This window comes from Perognathus longimembris, chromosome 19, assembly GCF_023159225.1.
Source record: "Perognathus longimembris pacificus isolate PPM17 chromosome 19, ASM2315922v1, whole genome shotgun sequence".
Taxonomy (NCBI): Eukaryota; Metazoa; Chordata; class Mammalia; order Rodentia; family Heteromyidae; genus Perognathus; species Perognathus longimembris.
In genome coordinates this window covers 20,185,669-20,206,795 of record NC_063179.1, presented here as the reverse complement: position 1 = coordinate 20,206,795, position 21,127 = coordinate 20,185,669, and the positions used below count along the sequence as shown (strand labels likewise).

The 21,127-nt window shown below is 42.2% G+C and overlaps 1 protein-coding gene across 4 annotated transcripts in view; it reads right to left on the bottom strand.

Annotated features, from left to right (window-relative positions):
• Skp2 (S-phase kinase associated protein 2) overlaps positions 1–21,127 on the bottom strand; it is a 46,959-nt gene that overhangs the window by 22,622 nt on the left and 3,210 nt on the right. For 3 of the 4 annotated variants that reach the window (XR_007214125.1, XM_048368381.1, XM_048368380.1), the window contains exons 3-6: positions 5,393–5,504; positions 3,038–3,181; positions 1,259–1,393; positions 148–246 (exon numbers count right to left, since the gene is read on the bottom strand). Coding sequence is in view for 3 of the 4 variants with exons in the window: in XM_048368381.1 (XP_048224338.1) it covers positions 148–246; positions 1,259–1,393; positions 3,038–3,181; positions 5,393–5,504 (490 nt within the window). In the remaining variant the exon portion in view is untranslated. Of the gene's footprint in view, positions 1–147; positions 247–1,258; positions 1,394–3,037; positions 3,182–5,367; positions 5,505–21,127 lie in introns of all 4 variants that reach the window. The other variant, XM_048368382.1, reaches the window with a different exon arrangement.

The following is a 21,127-nucleotide window of genomic DNA, read 5'->3' as shown; positions in this document are numbered from 1 at the left end:
AAGTTTACTCAGAAAGTTACATGAAAAAAGTGCATTATCTAATTCAAGAACATGGAGAGTTAAGAACAGCTCAACCAATGACTCATATGTGAGGCACTACAGTTTTTGCTACAAGTACTCTATAACCATGTGTCAGATTTTTCCTACCTGGAACAGCTGCTTAGCAAAGTCTTCAGGGCAGATTCAGAAAATCCCCAACACCCACAGAGGTTGAGCCGCACTAAGTTTGAGTTCTGTGCAAGTTGACTAGAAAAAAGAAAAATTGCCAGAGGAATACTGAGAAAGTATTCTTATTAGATCAATACTGATTTATTTAGGGACAGGCTAATAAAAAAGTAAGTTGCAGAAGGAAGTGAGTTTAAAATTTCTGTCTCATTATCCCTGTGACATCAGCAGTGTGCCTTCCCTAAGTCTACTCATCTCTGAAATGGCAACAGTGTATCTTCTGAGGGATGTTAAGGAGATTAAATGAGACAATATGATGGAAGACTTGGCATAGTGCTTGAAACAGAATTAAGTGCATAGGAAATATTGATTCATTTACCTTTTGTTTAAAAAAAAAAGACATTGGAAATAAAAATATCCACTTTGCCCATAACTTTAGAGTCACAATCCCTTAAAGTTGCTCTCTCATCTGTGATATTCTAAATTCTCCTCTTTAGAGAAGCTTAGATATTAAGAGCCATTATGCTGGGATGGTCTCTTCAGAGTCAACCAGAGCCTAGACTTCTCTAGCCTATTGTATAGGCTCATATAATGTGGCCTGCCTTTCTTCAGCACTGAGTCTCAGACTCCCGCAAACTTCCAGCTACTTCTCAGTTTAGAAGCAAGCTTCCAACTACTTCCTTTGCCTTGTCATTGGGAGATGTCCTAAATGAGTATCCTTAATACCTAGTTTACTAGTCACTTCCTCTGAGGCTACCCTCCCTAAATTTAATTAAGCCTCTTGTGTGTTGCCACACAAACACTAATGCATTTAACAAACATACTACTCTAATTATCTTCCTCACTCATAAGTGAGGCATGGGCCCCACAGTTCAGCCTTCTTTCTATATAGCCTAGCACAGGAACTGGCATAGAGCCACCTTTTATTGCCTGAATGAGTCTGGAAAGTTCTGCAGAAGCTGAAGGCCTATATATTTTCCATGTCTATCTGGATATAGGCAGAAGGGTACCTTAGTCATACCTTAGTCATATGCAGGGAATAAAATAACCCATATAACAACTGTCTGTGTGATATGCTCTGGCTGCCACTCACTTGACAATAGGATCCGAAAGCTGCAGGCCTTCCAGACTTAAATTCTGCAACTTGAAGCACTCAGAGAGAATACCATGAAGGGCTGACACATTTATAACTGAGTTCGACAGATCCATGTGCTGTACACGAAGAGAGCTAAATACAGATAAAAAAAAAAAGGCTCATATAAGAACAACCAGATCAAATCTGATTCCCTCCTCTCCCCAAATGAGCAGCCAATCACTATCAAGACTCTAAGAACACAGAATTGCTGCTAGTGAATTCCCATTCGCATTCATTTTTAGCATTCAAGTGAGGATGCTGTTTCCCATATAGACCCAGCTAGAAAATTACTGAGCATGCCGGGCGCTGGTGGCTCACACCTGTAATCCTAGCTACTCAGGAGGCTGAGATTTAAGGATCATGGTTTGAAGGCAGCCCAGGTGGGAAAGTTTATGAAACTCTTCAATTAACCACCAGAAAATCAGAAGTGGTTGTGACCAAAGTGGTGGAGTGCTAGCCTTGAGGTGAAGAGCTCAGGGACAGTGCCAGGCCCAAAGTTCAAGTCCCATGACCGACAAAAAAAAGAAAGAAAATTATTGAGCTCATTTTAAGACAAGTAGCATAAGCCTATGAGTCCTGGTTTCTGACAGGGTGAGTGGACAGTGGTAGTGATATGTCCTAATAAACCGAAGACAGTGAAAGTGAGAGAGGCCAACCTTAATTTTAGATATGCTAATACTGAGGTGCTTAGAGGAATTTCATAGGAGTTTTGAATACCGGGCTGATTTATTCGTAAAGATTTGAGATGGTTGAGCATAGGACACAGTTTTTTTGAGATCAGCATGTGTAATGAGAAGGAAAGAAGCCAGAAACAAATCCTGGTGTGAACAAAGAAATCATACACAAGAAGGAAGACCCAGAAGGAATGATGGGACCAGAAAATTTTTTTTACATTGTTATTATAAAGGTGATATACAGAGGGGTTACCATTTTTTAAGTCAGGTAGTGAGTACATTTCTTTTTGGCAAATGTCACCCCTTTCCTTCACTTGGGACCAGTGGTTTTGACAATGGAAAGAGGAACAGTACTAGAGTGAATAGACATGCTTTCCCTAAGCTCCATTATCTTCAGCCTGTTTCGCTCTTCCTTATCTAGTACTCTATCCAAGTATTACATAGCACTATGTCTTAGTATTGAGTAACTTCCAGCATCACAGGAACATTTGTAGTTTATAAAGATGGGGAAGAATGATCAACAGATGACACTGTATTCATAAACTGATACAATGAATTGAAAGTCCTTTGTACAACTACTTAAATAATAATAATACTTATATAATAAAAACAAAATGAAAGCATATTTTCAGGTTGCAAACTAGTCTACATAGGACAGAATATGTGCATGACAAATCTGGAAATGTTCTTCCCACTGATTTATCAGAAACAGAATTTGGCAGTTTGGCTCTTGTCTGTGAAAGTCACTGTCCTCAGCTGCTGAGCACCCAATCGCGGGACTGGGGTTCAACCCACGGCCTGTGGACGTTCGGTAAGCATTCTACTATGAGCTCCACCCCCAATCCTCAAATATACCAGGGAGAGCACAACAGTAACCCTGAGTTACAATGGAAACAGTGACACTGAAATGTGTGCCATGTTCCAACCTAACGGCCATATGACCACATATAGCTAACACCTATACTGAAAAGATGGCCTGCGGCAGGCTGAATAAAAGAGAAAAGAGTTTGATCTAATTCTACCTCAAGATTTAGAATCTTTTCTAGGGAATTTTCTTTTTTACCTGAAATGTTCAACCAGTGGTTGCTCCATAAATGATCGCTGACAACGAAAAGCAATCACCCCTCGAGACAGCAACCGAGCAGTGACATCCGGGTGTAGATTTCTACCTGTGAGGTCTAAGGACTGCCAGAGAGACTCATCAAACCTAGAAAAGGGGAAGAACCCAATTCAGTAAGTCTGTTATGGTGAGTCCTGGGGCCCTCAAAACTGGACCAACAAGGGCATGGCCACTAAATCCCCCTGAAGAAAAATTCGCAAGAACTTTCATTTCAAAGTAGACTGTGCAATCAGCTACACTTTAAAGGAACTACTATGTTTTTAATTGTAACCTGAATAACCTTGCATTTTTACCTATTTCCAAGTTAGATGGCTTAAAGCTTAAATTAATACTGAACTGCCAATGTTCAGAGAATAAAATTCCAGGATTCAGCTCAACTGACAACTTAAACAGGTCTATTCACACTGCTTAATTAGTACTATGTAAGTAGATACAAAACTTCTTCAATGATCCTATTTGCCATTTCTGTTAGGCATGGAATACTCAATTACTCAAAATGACACAATATAAATAGAAAGGAAAAGATAGCAGCATTTTACTTGATCTACAGCTGCCATATATATATATCCTAGGAAGAAAAATAAAAGGAAGGTTCAAAAAATGGACTGAGCAACATAAGAGAAGTTTAACTTCCACAGAGTAATTCAATTAGAAAAAAGAGTAACGAGAGGTATAAGCATATGGACACACAGTCTAAATGCTTACATGTTCTGAAATGTTCTAACAGTGCTTGATATTAAGTGCTCTTATTGGCAGCTGTGTTTTTGAATCATTTGTGCTACATAGAAATTTTCAATATGTGATTTGACCCCTGTTATTAAGAAGGTAGATTGGAGATACCGTATCATTAAGAGAGTGGCATGCTTTGTATCTCTTTCTTGCCCAAACTAAGATCTACTTTGGAGAAAATGATAGCATATCATGCTCTGGTTATCTCAGATCTGATGGCTCTTGTTTCTGAAACTTGAAAACATGAAAACAACAGGGTGCCAGCATTCGGTAACAATCTGGGACAAGTTTTGGAACATTCACTCTGTTCCTAAAAAACAAATATCTTTAAGATACACAGGAAGATAAATTCAGGAGCTACCTAAGCCAAATGTAACAACATAGGGTTGAGGATGTGGAGTTACGCAGTTGACTACCATTCATTGTTTAATCTACTTCTCTTGACCCTGTGGTTTCTTCATCTCTTAAACTTAGCACATATGAATATTGTGCATATTTAAGACTCCATGAAGGAATAAATTCATAACACAGCCCCTGGCACAAGAAGGTGCTTTCTAAGTAGTGCAAGCTACTACTTTAATGACAACTGAGGTGAAGATTGAGGGGATTCAGGAGATTTAGGGCAAAGGATGCGAAGCAGCAGTTGTGGAGGATGTACTATGCGAGGACTAGCACATCGCTCTGCATTTTCAGTGTATTCTGTGCATGTCAGTCTCACACACCCACACCCACACCTGCGCACGCGCACATGCACATGGGTAACTATATGAGACGAGGTCTATGCTAATTTGCTTGAATATGGTAACTATTTTTACTACTTCTGTGTCAAAACATCATGTATACTATAAATACATACAGCAGAAGAATTTTTATTGCTGTTTTAACAGATTGAAGAGAAGACCAATACATAGTGGAAAAAGAAAACCAAAATGAGCTTTTTGCATATGGCAAAGTGACACTCAACCCCCATTTATGACAGTAAATAACCTTGCCAAACCTCCTTGCCTTCCAAAGAACCTATGATGGCAAATATCTGTGCTGTTATTTAAGGCAGGCAGCTTCTGCTGCCTCACGGGGGAGTTCTAGATATGTCGACAGAGAAGATATGACAACTGTCTCCAAACACAAAGGTGGAGGGGAACTGTGCAAGGGCAGAACTGGGAGAAAGTTCCATTTGAAAAACAGAATCTTGAGGCTGGTGATGTAACTTAGTCTAGAGTGCTTGACTAGAATGCACGAGGTACTAGATTTGATTCTCTGCACCACAGAGGAAAAAATAGAAGTCTACGTTTTCTTGTTTCCGCCCTGTTACTGCGTTCTCAGGTCATGCACACATGACATGCTGTCAAAAACCAGCCAATATATATAGGCAAGCAGGTTGTCCGAATGGTGTAAGTCTGTACTAATAGAGGATTCTCTCTCCCACCATGAAATGAAGACTTTAATAAAGATAGGAAGATACCTAGTTTCTTTGGAGATGCTGCATTTTTCTTGGCATTTAGCTTCACCAACTAAAATGAAGATGTAAGTTTTCTTTTTCCTACCTCCAAATCAGGTAAACATACTCACGCGAGGCAATACCATCTCTTACAAACCCCAGAGACTCTCAGCAGCTCAGGGAGGCACAAACAGTTAAAGATCCCCAGAAGCAGCTCATCAGGAAGGCAGTCCCAGGAAACACCTGTGGAGAGACAAAGAGGAAACGTTTTCCACCCATTCTTCCCTGGGCCTCAGCTACTACCCAGTACGGGAAGAACACAAACCGAATTCCTCACCCTCACATTTTATTGTTCTGCTTGACTCACTTTCTCTGCATTCTCTAGTGAACATCATCTTTTTGTCAGCAAGAGAAACGAAAACTTACAATCTTACAATACTTTTTCTATCATTCTTCCTTTCAGCTTCAACTGCCAATTGTGGGCAAGGAGAAAAATGTGGTAAGAGCACAGTTGGAGGCCAGCCTGGGCTACAGAGTAAAACCTATGTTTAGAAAAATTAATAGAAGCCAGGTGCTGGTGGCTCTCACCTGTAATCCTAGCTACTCAGGAGGCTGGTATTTGAGGATTACAGTTCGAAGCCAGCTGGGGCAGGAAAGGCCTGAGACTTTTTTTCCCCCCCAGTCCTGGAGCTTCAACTCAGGGCCTGAGCACTGTTCTTGGCTTCTTTTTTGCTCAAGGCTAGCACTCTACAACTTGAGCCACAGTACCACTTCTGGCTTTTTCTATATATGTGGTGCTAAGGAATTGAACCCAGCATTTCATGTATGCAAGGCGAACACTCTACCACTAGACCATATTCCCAGCCCGTCCTGAGACTTTTATCTCCAATTAACCACTTAAACTACCAGAAGTGGAGCTGTGGTAAAGCACTGGCCTTGAGCAAAAAAGCTCAGGGACAGGCTCTAAGTTCAATTGTGACCAAAAACACAAAACAAAAAACCCTGCATTTTCATAGAGCAGATTCTAGTGAGTGAGAATAAATGATGACACAAAAAATAAATACATTACGTGGTATGTTGGAATGCATAATTGCTCTACAGAAATAATTCATGCAGGGCTGGGAATATGGCCTAGTGGCAAGAGTGTTTGCCTCATATATATGAAGCCCTGGGTTTGAGTCCCAAGCACCACATATATAAAAAACGGCCAGAAGTGGCGCTGTGGCTCAAGTGACAGAGTGCTAGCCTTGAGCAAAAAGACGTCAGGGACAGTGCTCAGGCTCAGAGTTCAAGGCCCAGGACTGGCAAAAAAAAAAAAAAAAAAAAGAAATAATTCATGCAGGTAAGGGTGAGACTGCAGGTCAGAGACAGTTCTTACATTGCAAACAGTGGGCAGCAGGGCCCTGAGACAGTGATCACTGAACCATGTGACAGAATGAGCCTGTGAGCATCTGGGTGCACTCCATGAGATGGGCATGTCTCATCTGAGGAACTGCATGGCAGTCAGAGTTGTGGTCAAATGAGAATCAGTTTGGTGTTAGGGGTTAGTGTCATGGGGCTTTCTACGTTAGTTACGGTGAGGTTTTTCGCTTTGGTTCTGATCTTAACAAGGAACTACTAGAAAATTTTTATCACAGGGATGACAAGAATTTACTTAAGTTTTAAAAGGCTCCCCTGGCTATTGTGTTTAGGTAAATTTAGAAAACAAAGGTGGTACAGGGAGACCAGTTTTCTTTGTCTTGTAAAAGTAACCTGTACAGATTCTCAGTTTGATGATAACCTCTTGCTCATGACCATTAAAAATTACTAGCAATAGCGAGCTGGGAACTCCAGCACCCAACACCCCATCAAGAACCCAGCAAAACCAGCAGCCAGAAGCAGTGGAGAAATGCAGGAAAATAAAAAGGAGCAAAAAAGAAGAGCCAAACACCTACACGGAGCCGGAGGATCTACGGGCACCCTCCCCCCACCAGCCGACCCTGGAGGGCCAGGCTGGGAAAGGGGACCCAGCAATCGGCAGACTGACTGCCGAGAGCGGAGTACAGACAGCGGGACTCCACGGACACCAGGGAGAGTGCAGACCAAGACACACGGCGACGGCGATGGCGGCGACGGGAAGTTCGGGTCCACACCGGGAACGGACGTAAGCGGCTGGGGAACCCAGCGGTGCAGAAGGGGAGAGCCAGGGATGCCACCACGACCTTTCGCCACACCCGAAGGACCAATGGCGGTGCAGGACACACACACAATCCAGGAACAGTGAGTCCCCCATTACCCCCTCCCCCAACGGGAGACCAGCTATCAGAGACCCAAACCCTACAAAGAAGCTAGATCTCCCTCCCTCCCCCTCCCCACCCCGAGGGAACAAAGAACCCCCAAATCAGGCGGGAAGCTCCCATCAGGCGCTGGGAAGTCACAGGAATTTAGCAGGGGAAGGGCAGAGCAGCCCCAAGGCCGCCCAGGAGCCTGAACTGGCCGAACCGGCCCTGCCCCCTTCCCAATAGGGGCCGGGGGCCAGCCGGCAGTGCAAGCCCCACCTGAAGCGCCTGGACCTCGCGGACTTTTACAACTAAAATCACAGGCGCTGGTGGGCAATACCAGCACAGCAGGGACACCTGGGCCTGATCACGCCCTCCCCCCCGCCCCTCGCAGCGGAGGCGCAGTCTGAGGGCACTAACCCCTGCCCTGGACAGTTGATCCCACTGGGCCCCACACATACCGCCCCCCACAGCGGACTTGCAGGAGGGCACAAGCACAACCCAACAACCCGGGGCTCGCTCTGGTAGTCGTACCCGGCTCAGGTGGGCGGGGCCACAGTGGCAGCGCCCGCTTTGGTAGGCGCGCCTACACAGGAGGGCAGAGCTCTCCATCAGCCCGTGCCACTCAGTTTGGCGCATTTCGCACAAGTGGGTGGGCCGCACTTCAATACCACTGGCCCCGGAGCAGTCCACACAGGAAGGCGAGCTGCCTGAGAGGTGAGCTCCTGTGACCAAGATACAGAGTGGAAAAAAGAACCAAAGAAGAGATAAGCCTCCACGCCACGCTGAATCAGCGACCAACAAACCCCCAACAGGGGCACGCTAGGGTCAGCACAGCACAGCGGCAGGACACTGTCCCGCAGAGAAAGACACAGAACCTACCGGCCCCCAAGTGCAGGGAGAGTGACTACCTCAGCAACAACCGAGAAGGTCACGCTCACCCATTGGGAAGCAAGGTTCTAAGCCAAACCCAAACCCAGAGCCAGGACACCAGGACACAAGGCTCCCACTGACAGACCAGCGGGAGCCAGCACAAAACCAAACCAGGGAAGCCACCCACAGATCTCCAGATGCGCAAATCACAAAGAAATATAACACAGTTCATCAAAGGGCAAGCCAACTCGCCAGCTCCAAAAAGCAGCACAACTGAAGAGGAGATGGAGAATAAAAAAACAAATGAGGCCATGTTAACAGAAATGATGGAAAGCGTCAGAAACGAAATCAGAAAACAATTCCAGGAGTTTAGAGTGGAAGTCTTGAAGGACATCCAGGAAGCCAAGAAAGAAATGGAAGCAAAAATGGATACAATGCAAACCTACATTAAAGAAGACCTTAACATCCTGAGAAGTGAAATGCATGAAAAAATACAACTCTTTAAAGGAAGAAATTTCCACGATCGGAGCTGATCTGACAACCATAAAGCTCTCTGACATCCATAAACTCCGCAATTGAATCCACAGCACAAAGAATTGACCATATGAAAGCCAGAATCTCTCTCTCTCTTTTTTTTTTTTTTTTTTTGCCAGTCCTGGGCCTTGGACTCTGGGCCTGAGCACTGTCCCTGGCTTCTTTTTGCTCAAGGCTAGCACTCTGCCACTTGAGCCACAGCGCCGCTTCTGGCCGTTTTCTGTATATGTGGTGCTGGGGAATCGAACCTAAGGCCTCGTGTATCCGAGGCAGGCACTCTTGCCACTAGGCTATATCTCCAGCCCAGAATCTCGCTCTTGGATGATGAAGCAGCCAACAACAACCAGAAAATTACCACACTCCAAGAAACGGTGAAGCTTCAGGACAGACTAATCCAGGAACTAATGGACAAAGACAAGAGATATAATCTGCGCATAATTGGAATAGAAGAAGGAGCTGAGTACCAGAGCAGAGGGCTTCATCATATTTTCAATAAAGTTATTGCAGAAAACTTCCCCAATCTCACAAGGGACCCCATGCCCCATGCAGGTAACCGAAGCCTATAGGACACCTGGCAGGCCAGACCCCAGAAAAGCCATGCCAAGGCACATAATATTCAAGACCTCAGATCTCAAGAATAAAGAGCAAATTCTGAATTCAGCCAAAAAGAAGAAAGAAATTTTCTACAATGGGAAGAGGATCCGAGTAACAGCAGACCTTTCCACACAAACCTACCAAGCGCGAAGTGAGTGGAAGAACACCATCCAAGTTCTACAGACCAACAATATGCAACCTAGGATTAAATATCGAGCGAAATTGAAGTTCACATTCGAAGGAAAAACCAGATCTTTCCATAGCAAAGAGGATCTAAAGGAGTATGTGAATAAAAAACCAGCCCAACAGCGAATTCTAAGAGGGGAATCCCACCCATCAGAGATCGTACAGGACACACAAACAGAAACAGAAACAGAAAGAGCAGCTCACTAAAGACAAGAAAAAAAAAAAAGAGGAAAAAACAGCCCAAAAAGAAAATGGAAGGAGAAAAAACACTCTTATCCTTGATCTCTTTGAATATAAATGGTATAAACTCTCCGATAAAGAGGAGCAGCCTGGCAGAATGGATCCGTAAACAAAGAGTTGGCATCTGTTGTCTACAAGAGACTCATCTTACAGCAAGGGACAAAAACAGGCTCCAAATGAAAGGATGGAGCAAGATCTCCCAAGCAAACGCACCTACCAAAACGGCAGGTGTAGCCATCCTGAACTCAGACAAGCTGGACTTTTCATTAAAATCAACTCAAAAAGACAAAGAAGGGCAGTACATTTTAATACAAGGAAAAATCCAGAATCAAGACATCACAGTGATAAATGTATACTCACCGAACAAAAGAGGCCCCACATATGTCAAGCAAATTATCACAGAATTACAGAACAAGATAGACACAAACACAATCATAGTGGGAGACTTTAAACCCCACTCTCTCCAAGAGACAGATCCAACACCCAGAGGATCAGCAAGGGAACTGAGGACCTAAGTAACACCATATCCCAAATGGATCTGACAGATCTATACAGAATCTTCCACCCTACAGAGACCCAATACACCTTCTTCTCAGCAGCACATGGATCATACTCCAAAATAGACCATGTCATGGCTCACACAGAGAACCTCAGCAAATACAAAAGTATTGACATCATCCCATGTATTATATCTGATCACAGTGGATTAAAGGTAACCCTCAATAACAACGGTTACCACAGAGGCTATACACATTCTTGGAGGTTAAATCCCACACTGTTATCCAACACATGGGCCACAAACCAAATTAAAGATGAAATCAACGAATTCATAAGCCACAATGACAATGAAAATACATCACAAAAGAAGCCTATGGGACACAGCTAAGGCAGTACTGAGGGGCAAGATCATTGCCCTCAGCACTCACATTAAAAGAATGGAAGCAGAGCAGGTGAATAACCTCACGATGAAACTAAAACAACTGGAGAAACAAGAAATAACCAAATCTAAAATGACTAGGAGGAGAGAGATCACAAAGATTAAAGAAGAGATAAATCTGATTGAAAATAGAAAGACCATTCAACAAATAAATAAGACTAAAAGCTGGTTCTTTGAGAAAATAAATAAAATCGACAGACCCCTCGCAAGACTTACAAAAAACCAAAGAGACTCATATACGTAAAATCAGGGACTCCACCGGAAAAATTACAAGTACATATGATATTCAAACAATCATAATGAGCTATTTCCAGAACCTCTATTCAGTAAAAAACAATAATTTTACAGAAATGGATCAATTCTTGGAGAAGCATAAACTGCCCAAACTGAACCAAGAAGAAATAAATCAACTAAATCAACCAATAACTTACAGTGAGATACAGGAGGTAATCAAGAACCTCCCAACAAAGAAAAGCCCAGGCCCACATGGATTCACCAACGAATTCTACAAAACCTTTAGTGAGGAGCTAATACCAATACTCCTCAAACTCTTCCATGAAATAGAAATAGAGGGAGAAATCCCAAACTAATTCTATGAAGCGAATATCATACTCATTCCCAAACCAGGCAAAGACCCAACAAAAAAAGAGAACTACAGACCAATATCACTAATGAACACAGACGCAAAGCTCCTCAATAAAATATTATCTAACAGGATCCAGAAACTGATTAAGAAAATTATACATCATGACCAAGTAGGCTTCATCCCACATTCACAAGGATGGTTCAGCATCCGTAAATCAATCAACGTAATTCACCACAACAACAGAACTAAAATCAAGAATCACATTGTTATCTCAAGTCAATGCCCAAAAAGCCTTTGACAAAATACAACATCCATACTTATTAAAAGCTTTGGAGAGAACAGGAATAGATGGAACATTCCTCAAAACAATAAAAGCCATATACAACAGACCAACTGCTAACATCATATTAAATGGAGAGAACCTTAAATCATTCCCCCTAAACTCAGGAACAAGACAAGGATGCCCACTCTCCCCACTTCTTTTCAACATAGTGCTGGAATCCCTAGCCATAGCAATAAGGCAAGAGGAGGACACCAAAGGGATCCACATCGGCAGGAAGAAATCAAGTTATCCCTATTCGCAGATGACATGATCTTATATCTGAAGGACCCAAAAACCTCAGTACCCAAACTCCTACAACTAATAAACCATTTTGGCAAAGTAGCAGGATACAAAGTCAATCCACAAAAGTCAGCAGCTTTTCTGTACACCAGCAATAGACAAACAGAAAAGGAAATTATGGAAACAATTCCATTTACAGTAGCCAAAAAAAGAAGTACCTAGGGATCAACTTAACCAAGGACGTGACGGACCTATTTAATGAAAACTATAAAAATCTAAAAAGGGAAATCAAAGAAGACACAAGGAGATGGAAAGACCTCCCATGCTCATGGGTAGGCAGAATCAATATAGTAAGAATGCCCATATTGCCCAAATTGTTATACAAATTCAATGCAATCCCTACCAAAATCCCAGTCACATTCTTCACTGAAATAGAGAAAGCAACCCATAAATTCATATGGAACAGCAAAAGACCTAGAATAGCCAAAGCAATTCTAGGCAAAAAAAGCAGTGCAGGAGGTATCACAATACCAGACTTCAAGCTCTACTACAGGGCCATCATAACAAAAACAGCCTGGTATTGGTATAAAAACAGATCGGAAGACCAATGGATTAGAATTGAAGATCCAGAAATAAAACCACACTCTTACAGTCAGCTGATATTCGACAAAGGAGCTGAAGACATACAATGGAATAAACATAGCCTCTTCAACTACTGGTGCTTGGAAAACTGGGTAGCCATATGCAGAAAACTCAAAGTAGACCCTAGCCTATCACCATGCACCAAGATCAACTCAAAATGGATCAAGGACTGAATCCTTGAAACTACACAGAGTAGGAAAGATGCTAGAATTTATAGGCACAGGAAGGAACTTCCTGAATAGAGTCCCAGGGGCATAACAAATAGGGGAGAGACTTGACAAATGGGACTACTACAAATTAAAAAGTTTCTGCACAGCTAAGGACATAGCCACCAAAACAGAAAGACAGCCAACCACATGGGAAAGGATCTTTACCAGCACAGCAACAGAAACGGCCTAATATCTGTCATCTACAGAGAACTCAAAAAACTAAGCCCCTCCAAGCCCAATAAACCAATTAGGAAATGGGCAAAGAGCTAAAGAGAGACTTCCCAAGAGAAGAAATAAAAATGGCAAAGAAACATATGAGGAAATGCTCAACATCCCTGGCAGTAAAGGAAATGCAAATAAAAACAACCCTGAGATACCACCTCACCCCAGTTAGAATGGCCTATACTCTGAACTCAGGCAACAACAAATGCTGGAGGGGGTGCAGGGAAAGTAGAACCCTTCTCCATTGTTGGTGGGAGTGCAAATTAGTACAACCACTTTGGAGAACAGTATGGAGGTTTCTCAAAAAGCTCAATATAGACCTACCCTATGACCCAGCCATACCACTCCTAGGCATCTATCCTAAACAGCAAGTCCCAAGATATCAAAAAGACATTTGTACTTCCATGTTTATTGCGGCACCATTCACAATAGCCAAAATATGGAAACAACCCAGATGCCCCTCCACAGATGAATGGATCCAAAAAATATGATACCTGCACACAATGGAATACTACATAGCGATTAGGAATGGTGAAATATTGTTATTCGCAGGGAAATGGTCAGAACTCGAGCAAATAATGTTGAGCCAGACAAGCCTAGAACACAGAAAACAAAGGGGCATGATCTCCCTGATATATGACCGTTAACAAAGGGAGACGGAGAGACAGTAGAGACCAGGTCTGTGAAACCAAAAACTGCTTGTCAAATGGTATTTCCCACAGGATTGGGGCAGCGACCCAACAGTATGTAACTAAAACCAAACAACTATTCAACATATAAAGGTCAAAAATTGACCTCTCAGTGGAATACAATAGCTCAAAAGCTATGTATGTACGTTCATATAAGACTAATGTAGACATATTGTCTAATATTGACATTACATTTAAAGCCATAGGCGAATTTTCTTGGGTGTGGCCACATGGCTACTGTATATGTTCTTGGTACATTGTATATTGTATATATGTCTACCTGACCTAGAGAAGGGAAAGAAAAACAGGGTCTAAGATATCACAAGAAATGTACACACTGTCCTACTATGTAACTGTACCCTTTTTGCACAACACCTTGTCAAAAAAATTTGTATTCAATTAATAAATAAATTAAATAAAAAACACACAAAAAAAGTACTAGCAGAGCAGGTACATTGTGCCAGGGATTGTTAAAGAACATGAAGTGACAAATATTATAGCTATTGTCCCTGGCAGCAACCCTGAGCAGTCTAACAGTATCCTTCCCTCAATTAAAACCCTTCAACAAAACCTCCAAAGATTTAGCCTAAGTGTACACTGTTTACCCTGATGTTTAAAGCTTTCATGATAGAACCTAACTCATTTTTCTGGGTTCCATTTCTACAAATATGTTTCAGTAATTTGGAGCTTGCTGTAATTTTTAGAATGAGTTGTTTTGCCTCACTTCCCAATAATCTATGGGTTATGCCTTCCTCTGGCTGTTTTTCTTTTAAAATCAAATTACTAAAAAGTCCTACTCCTATAAAGGTCTCTTAGGACACAACAAAGAACAGGTAATTTATGTGCCATGATTCCATTATTTACTGACTAGGCCCCTACTTGTCCATAAGTTCTAAAGAATCTGATAAAAAAATTAATTCCATGTATTTCCAGGAACTAAAATCTGGCCCATTCATTTATTTATCCAACATGTACAATATGCTGATGTCTGTTCTAGGGATGCAAGGATAAACACAGTGCTGATCTTCACTCTGCTCAGAGCTTGAGATAGATAAATAAGAAATTTCAATGAAGTGCCATAAAAGGCTATAAAGACACACAGGGAAAAGTGGTCAAGGGGCCTTTCTGCAACTAGTAGCCTCTACTTAAAAATGGACAGAAAATAGCCATTGCTAAACCAATGCCTGATCCTCCTTTAGGGGACAAAATTAAAGTATCAGCTGAGACCCTGAGAGCTACATGCACAGTGCTGATGGCAGAGCAGGCATGGTAACCATAGCCTTCAACCTGGGGAGGTAGCTTGGAGGCAAACTTTCTGGCCTGGTCACCCCATGTCTATAGAATAAATGTGGACAGGCCACAGAGGTTTCTATACTGGATTCCTACCTGTCCCTCAAATAAAAAAAGTCAAAAGATAGGCTTTCTTCAAGTTCTTTCTCATCTCTGCTACCTCTTCCAGATGTAGGTCAGATTCTAATATTCTGGCAAAAGTTATTCTGAATCTAGAATGCTGGGATTTTATATTTTTCTCTAATCTACATCTTTTTCTTTTTGTGGGGACTTTTACTTTGCAATGCTGCTTTGGCTTTTCACCATCAGGACCCCATATCTACCCCCATCTAAGCTTGAGATCCCCAAAAGCAGGTCCTGAAGCTCGGATTTCCAACTAGTTTATCTGGAAAGCCAGAAAGAAAAAAAAAAAAAAGGAAAGAAGAGAGACATGGAAGGGAATAAGTCAGGTTGGGACATGTTTATTAAGCAGGTTGTTGTATTGCATAACTGGGGTTCAAATCTTCCAACGCCTTCAGGAGACCATCTGGAACCTGCCTCAGAGCTATTCCACCTCAGGGCATGGCTGCTGATAACTCAACCTATCAGTTGCTCTCAGTCACTGACTGGGAATACAAACAAGGTTAACTCCCCAGCATTTCTCTCCAGAGGAAGCCCTCAAAGCACAGTCACATCTGTGTATAGAAAAACAATTAAGGGATAGGTGCGCTTCAAGGATCATGGGTGAAACACCCAACAGTGTCCACTAAAGATAGTTGGGAAAAGAAACTAGAAAAGCTTACTGAGAAATGGCAGGGCAGCAGGGGTATAAATGACATAAGTTAACAAATGTAATGCCTTTTATTGGAAAGAAATAAGAAGAGATAGAAGTGCAGAAGGAAAAAGGTAAAATGCCATAGGGATGAACGCAGAAGCCAACAAATTCAAGCAAGAGAGCCCTGCAGAGGAGTCCAGTGTGGAGGCCTTGTACAACAGCATTTCTTTACCCACCCAACTCCTACTTGGCCTCTCCATTTCAGCTGAAAGAGCACTTGCTCTGAGAAGCATTACTAGGTCACTAGTAAAGCCCTATGCCCAGGTTTACACAACCAGTGATGTGTAATTCCTGACACATAACTAGTTTTCAAAAAAATATTTGTTACATGCATTATGCCTGTTAACTCTCACAAAAGGCTGAAGGTGCTAACTCTGCTTCAGTGTAAATGGCTAACCATCAGTGACTAGTTAACTCTTACAGGCCTAGCGCCCAGAGCAGAAACTAGCACTGAATGTGAGAAACTGCCCAATGAACATTTTATAAAGGAATGATAAACACCCCAGAGAAGAATGCTGGCCTTATCTGAAGTATAAGCAAGATTACTGGCCTCTCAGGACCAGTATTGTCACTTGTAAAATTATCAGGCTGGCCTCTGATTCCACTTGCAACACTTCATGTGCCTGACAAATGTACTAGAGCTGAAAGCTGGGTCTACGCCTTAGGCCTTACCCAATGACCATCTCACTGGAAGATGGCCTAATAAATGAATATATAACCAAACAACAGCAACTGCCATCTATTAGGTGCCCTAAAAGTGACCAGGCATTTATTAAAGCACAATGATGCTAATCTTTGCAACAAGTTCAGTTATAGCATTCCTATTTCATACCTTGGGACATTTACCCTAGTGGAGTTAAACAACCTTACCAATGTGACATCAACTAAAAGTGGGTAGCAAAGCCAAAAGGCAAACTTGGGTTTCCAAACTCCCATGCTTCAAGGTAAGGTTGCAGATTCACAAGAGGTGAGTTTGATGACTTGCCTGATAGAAGACACTGCCAAGAAGATCCTACCTCTTGGCATATAGAGGGGATGAAGCAGTCTTTGGGAGGAGAAACTTCAAGAGAAAATAGTATATGACAAAAGGGACAAGTCTTGTCAACATGAGACCGAATAGAAACTCAGGTCTGACTTTAGTACGTATCCTTCATCTATCCCACTGAGAGGCCATGTTCTCTGTTCTTAGTACTTTGCTTGTAGTGCAAGTTTAGAAAAGCTGAGGAAACTAGACTTACTCTGGAATCATCAGATAGCAAGTGTGTGATGGAGGGAAAAGCAAGTGAAATAAAATAAAGATGCTGGGAGCTATCAGTGGTCTAACCATCATATGGGAAGAACAATGGCCCAAGACATGCACAGCCTCAGCTATAAGCAAAGTATGCAGAGCTCCACTCAGCCAACTACACAGAACTCCAACTGCAGGGTCCTGAATGAGGCTGTATCAGTTTGGAATTGATCGTTATCCCAGCAGAGGGGGCAGAAGTGCAGACTGGGATATACTAAGTCTTTACTTGCCATATTTAATTCTGAAAACAACAACCATCAATTTCCTGGATTTTTGGCTATATTGATGCCTAGTTTAGGAAAATCCAGGTCTTTCCTCCATTTGCTTCTGTGAAAAACACCGAAACTACACACCAGCACACGTGGGTAAAGCGCTGAAGCACACGTTTCAGAGGCAGGAAAGGGCAAACTGGCCATACAGAGAGCTTGGTGGTGGTCACACATCCCATGGCTCTCACAGTCTTCTGGGAAAGGAATGTTTCCTACTATTTGATCTTCCCAGTAGTTAACTCACCTTACCTGACTAGTGGTTTCTTCTTAGAACATCACCTATTGCACTCAGATTCAAATTGCTACTCTAATCAAATTGCTAAAGTAATCCTAACCATATCCCAATTTTTTTTGTGTGTGTGTGTGCCAGTCCTGGGCCTTGGACTCAGGGCCTGAGCACTGTCCCTGGCTTCTTTTTGCACAAGGCTACCACTCTGCCACTTGAGCCACAGCGCCACTTCTGGCCTTTTCTATATATGTGGTGCTGAGGAATCAAACCCGTGGCTTCATGTATACTAGGCAAGCACTCTTGCCACTAGGCCATAGTCCCAGCCCCCCAAATTTTGTCTTTTAAAATTGCTCCTGAGCTTGTAGTCTTAGCACCTAGGAGGCGAAGGCAGGAGAAATGTGAATCTCAGGTTTCCTGGACCACATAGTAAGACCCTACCTGAAAATAAAATAAAAACATAGAATAAATTATTCTCCTTTAGGTACCAAATATCAAATCAAACTTGTAGAAGAAGCGGGCCCTAAGGTTTTGCTACTTAAACCTACTGTTTTCTTTTGTCTTTATAACATTGCTTTTGCTGGCTTGTTTTTAGGTTGTAACACATCATGCTTCCTATCTGGTGAACTACGCAGATTACTATCCAAGATGAGTTCACTCTCCTCTTCTCACAAACAAAGAGAAAACACGAGACTGTGCAGACTTTTATTTCTTTATTTTGTAGTTTTGGTACGTAGACAAAACAGAAAAAAAGAAAAACTTAATGGGGGTAGGGGTCCCTGTGTGTTCCTCATCCATTCAACCCTTAAACTTTTATTTCTCCTTCATTTCTTTCTTCCTTCTTTTCGGGGATGGGGGATAATGAATTTGAATTCAGGGCCTACTACTTACTAAGCAGGTGTTCTACCACTTGAGGCAAACCTCTAGCTCCTTACTGGTTGTTCTATTTTTGGGGGGAAGGGGGACAGAAGGGGGCTTAAACTCAAGGCCTCACATTCTCACTTGGCTTTTTCACTCAAGGCTGGTGCTCTGTCACTTGAGCCATAACTCAACTTCTGGCTTTTTGCTGGTTAGCTGGAGATAAAGAGTCTCATGGACTTTTCTTCTGGGGTTAGCTTCAAACCAAGATCCTCAGATCTTGAATAGCTAGGATTACACCTGTAAGCCCTGAGCACTGTGTGGTGGGATATTTTTGAGGTATAGTCTTGTTTTAGTCCTTAACTGGTCTGTATCCTCGTCTTTGTGCTCCCTTTGTTCCAGGGATGAAACATAGGCCACCACACAGCCACTGAGCTTCTCTAATAGCTTGAGATGACAAGAGAGGGCTACCTTACCCAAACACAGATTGAGATAAAATCTATGGTTTTGTTGTTGTTTTTAATGCCCAAGGTTAGCCTAAACCAATGATTTGGCCTTTATCACTCAAGCAGCTAAGATTACAGGTTTGAACCACTGCTCCCAGCACAAACTTTTATTTCTATGAAAGACTTGCTCTACCTGGACATAAAGAGGTGCAAGGAAAGAAAGAAATTGAGGTCTGAGAAATTGGTACATGAAGTAAGCTCTATAAGAACAGGGTTGTTTCTGTTATTTTTTTAAAAACCTTCATTACTATAATCTCAATTCTACAACACTGTTCAATAACTGGGCAAGTCTCAGAAAAGCTCCTATATAACTGGGGTAGGGGAATTATTGGCTGAGATTTACTGATGGGTTTAGAAGTCAATTTAATAAGCTTAACTAGTATTTTATATAAAATAGACATCTAGTATAACATAAAACACCTTTTTTTGTTGCCAGTCCTGGGGCTTGGATTCAAGGCCTGAGCACTGACACTGGCTTCTTTTTGCTCAAGGCTAGCACTCTACCACTTGAACCACAGTGCCACTTCTGGCTTTATATATGTATGTTGTGCTAAGGAATAGAACCCAGACAAGCACTCTACCACTAGGCCATATTCCCAGCCCTCATAAAGTATCTTAATAAGGGGAAATATATCCTATGAAACTTGTGGATATACATCCAAGATTACAACATAAAACATTATTTCTCACTAATTAAAAAAAGTTAAAAATGTTTTCCCTGGGGATATTAAGACAAGATACTCAGGCTCAAATGTTCTAGGATCAGAATCTCAGGATTTTAACAAATTCCCTTGGGGCTTATGATGTACTGTGAACCTCAGTTTCCAATCTCAGAACCTTTGTCTGGCCTGCAATTTCAAGCAGGTTGACAGCCATATAAGAACTGATCAACAAACTAGTTCAACCACATTTTCATGGCCATCACTTATTAAAGGGAAGAGAACAAGCACTCAATGGCCATAAATGTGACTGTCCTCTTTCTGCTCATTACTGGTTGTTTGCTTTCAACTTCTTCCATACGCTTACCCCAAAGGCCAATCAGATCAGTTCTGGTCTAGGCTGGCCATACAGTTTTAATTTTCCAATATAAACAGAAGAGGATGAAGTAGAATTCAGATGCCAGATTTAAGGCTGGATTGGGGCCTGCAGGGAAAGCCTGCTCAGCAAAGAACCAACAAAAAGTTAAAACCGAGAGCCAGTCATCAGATCTCTATGCACAGCAGGCGTGGCCTGTCATATCCTAATCCTAGCAGAGCTCCCAGCCACCTGTCCTGACAACTGCACACAAAAGGTCTTTGAATGAGGACCCATCAACACCAGTGGCCTCGGCTCGCTTCCAGGAGCCCATCAAAACTCCACAGCTGTCTATCCTGTGTCATTGAACTCAGTCTTCATCCACAGCAAAGGACCAATCACATTTGTCTAAGTCCAGGCAAATACACATGTATGCTATTGTTTCCCCTTTGTCTCCTGTGTCTTCAAACATACAATTTTAGGGTAAATATTATAATCCAGTCAAACTGACTGCACCATTTTCAGTGCCTCTATTTTTTGGAACTTCCACTTTGGCTCAGTGGAAAGATTATTCACATCTACCCCAGTGGGGACAGATTAATTTTTGCTCAAGGGCCTCTCTCCCCCTGGCCCAGGAGTACTGTTGTATGAGCTACTTATGTGTTGCTAGTCACATGTAACTGCTGGCTGTGTATGAGCTGCTTTACTTTCTATTTTTTTTTTGTCCTTTCCTTTCAACTTGAGTTGCAAATTATGAAGGGGCAGAAACCATCCCTTATACTTGTGTCTGTTTTTCAGACACCCACTTTTATTTACAAATGTATCTGTGTGAACGTGAAGGATATATACCAGCAAGCCCCAAATCTATCAACACTGAGCCATTTAATCAAAATGCCTTAGCAGGAAATACCTTTCACCACATTCCACATGCTAAAAATAGCAGTGACTTTTTAAAGAAAAAAGCTCTACACAGAGTTGGACTAACAATATTATGCACTGAAGTCAGTATTACTGACAAGTCAACTGACTTCTCTAGTGGGTGTCAGAAATTTTATTGACCAGTGTTCAC